The 2,573-nt window shown below is 56.2% G+C and overlaps 1 protein-coding gene across 1 annotated transcript; it reads right to left on the minus strand.

Annotated features, from left to right (window-relative positions):
• Positions 1-9: 9 nt before the first annotated feature.
• On the minus strand, positions 10-2,197 carry PPTG_23464 (hypothetical protein; the record flags this gene model as incomplete). The annotated part of the gene is made up of 8 exons (XM_008910730.1): positions 10-306; positions 358-528; positions 579-734; positions 802-920; positions 978-1,170; positions 1,246-1,393; positions 1,688-1,950; positions 2,018-2,197. 8 exons carry the CDS (start codon positions 2,195-2,197, stop codon positions 10-12), a joined length of 1,527 nt encoding a protein of 508 aa, XP_008908978.1.
• Between the last annotated feature and the right edge of the window lie 376 nt (positions 2,198-2,573).

Consider the following 2,573-nt stretch of genomic DNA (forward strand, 5'->3'; position numbering starts at 1 on the left):
CTGTTTTCTTTACTCCTTCTTCACGAGTGCACTAATGAAGGGCATCAGTTCCTGGGAGCGTGCGCAAGCCTCCTCTTTGTCACGACGGGATCGCTCCTCCGTCTCCAACTTCTCCTGGCGACGTCGCTCTTCAGCCTTCTTCTTCTCGGCGTTGTAACGCATCTCGCGCGCCAAAATGTCGTCACAGCGACGCTGCTCTTCCTCAGCACGGCGAACTTCATCCCTGCGCTCGGTATCCTCACGCATAAGGATCATCAGCTCGACAATGTTGATTCCCATGGCCCCGGACGTGTTTTCCAAGTCGCTCTACCGTTTCTTCAGATGTACAGCCGCCTTCGTGGCCTTCACTCGCTTCACCTTGGCGTAACTTGCCTCGTGAAGATCGTCGTCATCATCGGCACCTCGTTTGCGGTCAATGGTTTCACGAAACGCAGCCAGATTGCCCCCTCCAAGTCGGTTTGGGGTACTGATATAGCCCTTCGACTCCGCAGTACGACGAGAACGGCCTACAGAGCTCTTCTCCGGTTCCTCCACGTGTAAGATTTGCGAATGGTAGGGTTTGGACAGGCCAGCGGAACGAAGTTGGCGTTGAGTGGATCCGTCGGATCCGGGTGGTGGCCTGGGGGTGGCCTGGGGGTGCTAGCAAATGCCTCTAACCCTTCGTGAACAGCGGCCGATTCGAGTAGCTCGTCGAAGTTGGTGGTTCCGTCGATGGTGTCAGGTTGGGCAACATGCTGGTCCCCTCATTGCGAGGTGATTCAGTGTTGGAGTTGCTACAGCAGGCGGAACCGGTCGTATCACCTTCGAAGTCAAAACAAAGATCTGTGGGCTCTCACCCTCTTCCTCCTCTTGAGCATCAACGTCGGCTCCGTCGTCCATCTCCTCAACACTGGCCTTATCGTCGATACTTTGCTTGATCTCTTTGGCCTACTTCACGTGGGGAGGCATATAAGCGACTCCCGTGGGTTTACGAGTACTGTACAGCATCTTGAATTTGCGCCGGAGACTCTCGTAGTCTTGCTCAGCGATGCCACGACCGCGGTTCGAGTTGTACGAGCTGGCAAGACGCTCCCACTCGTCTTTGCCAAGAGGTAAGAACTTGGCAACAAGACTCAGCAGGCGTTGCACTTCAGTGAACTTGTAGTTAGTGCTTCCTGTTAGTTTAGCCATCTACCATGAAAGAAACAGCAATTCATGAGACGTCAGTACAAAGAAGAGAAAGCAATGGCGACTGTGACAGCGTACCGGGGCGGAGAGAGCGCAGGAGGGGGTCGAAGACGAAGACTTGGTCGGGAACGGGGCTTGGGGTTGCTCAGTTGGGAGTAGAACCGAGAATGAGAGCTCTGGGGACGTCGATTGCTGTGCTTCCGAAGGCGCGCTGCAGCAGCGCGCCCTAGACCGCTGTACAACCAGTAGCTCGTCAGTTAGCTAACTACAACACCACTTCGCGCATAAACGAGCGCGCGCTAACAAGAGCCAAAAGCTTCACTTACCGAAAGTAAGGTCGCGTTTGACGCGAAACTAGTGCTCACTGAGCTTCAACGTTGACGGCAACTTCGACAGGAGGAGGGGCCAGCTTCACTTCAACGTAAAAGTAGCATTTCAAAGATGAGAACATGTATTTACACCAGTTTTGTATGCACGGGTTACCTACACCCATCACGTCTGCTGACCGCACGCCGCCTACGGATCGCGCTGGTCCTGGATCTCATGATGACGACAAGATGGGAGTCCACAGCGGCACACGAACCAAAGATCACCGCCGTAGTCAACGGTGATCTCCTCTCCTTCGCGCACGACCTCGGTAGTGGCGACAATAACCGTGGTGCGGCGCCCGTTCGCGACCTCGACGAACTGAGCGACCGGTGAACACGAGTGGTTCACGAAACGCATCAATCCACCCATTTCAGCAGCGTTGACGGCGACACGAATTGGGTTGGCTTGGCCTCTCTGGCCGTTGGGTCATCATCAACCGGAATCCTTCGTTCCGTGGCCGACGCGCTGGATCCACACTGACGTGCTCGAACTCGCCTAAGTACTGGCCCAACACCTCACCCGCATCAATGTCCTCAACAGCGACCACAGACAACTGGAGCGTACGCGTGTTTCTCGCCAAGTACACTTTGGTCGATTCCTCCAGACTGTTTCCGCACTTGGCGTCGTATGGACAGCAGCTTGGGGTACAGTAAAGCTGCATCAGCGAGTTCCTGCACGCCCCGACACGGCATGGCTCCGAGCAGTCGCACCAGCCATAATGGGGCACTGCTGGGAATACCAACCCGGTTGGTTTGTACTGAGCACGGAGATGAGCGACGCGTACCGGCCAGTCTGCTGGTAAGAAGCGGTCCCGATAGCGCCTTTCACGCGCACGTGATGGTGGTGACGACCTTGGGCTGGTCCTCATCAGCCCTTGAGGGTTCAGCGACGGAGAGGCAGCCTCACGACGGTGATTCTGGCGTCGGTGATACGGTTGAGTAGCTTCTCGACGCTCTCTTCGGGGACTACGACGATCACGGAGGGGGATCCGCGGCTGGGAGCGAGGAAGCGGTGCTGGCGGTGTCTCCAGTAGCACT

This window comes from Phytophthora parasitica (assembly GCF_000247585.1).
Source record: "Phytophthora parasitica INRA-310 unplaced genomic scaffold supercont2.38, whole genome shotgun sequence".
Taxonomy (NCBI): domain Eukaryota; phylum Oomycota; class Peronosporomycetes; order Peronosporales; family Peronosporaceae; genus Phytophthora; species Phytophthora nicotianae.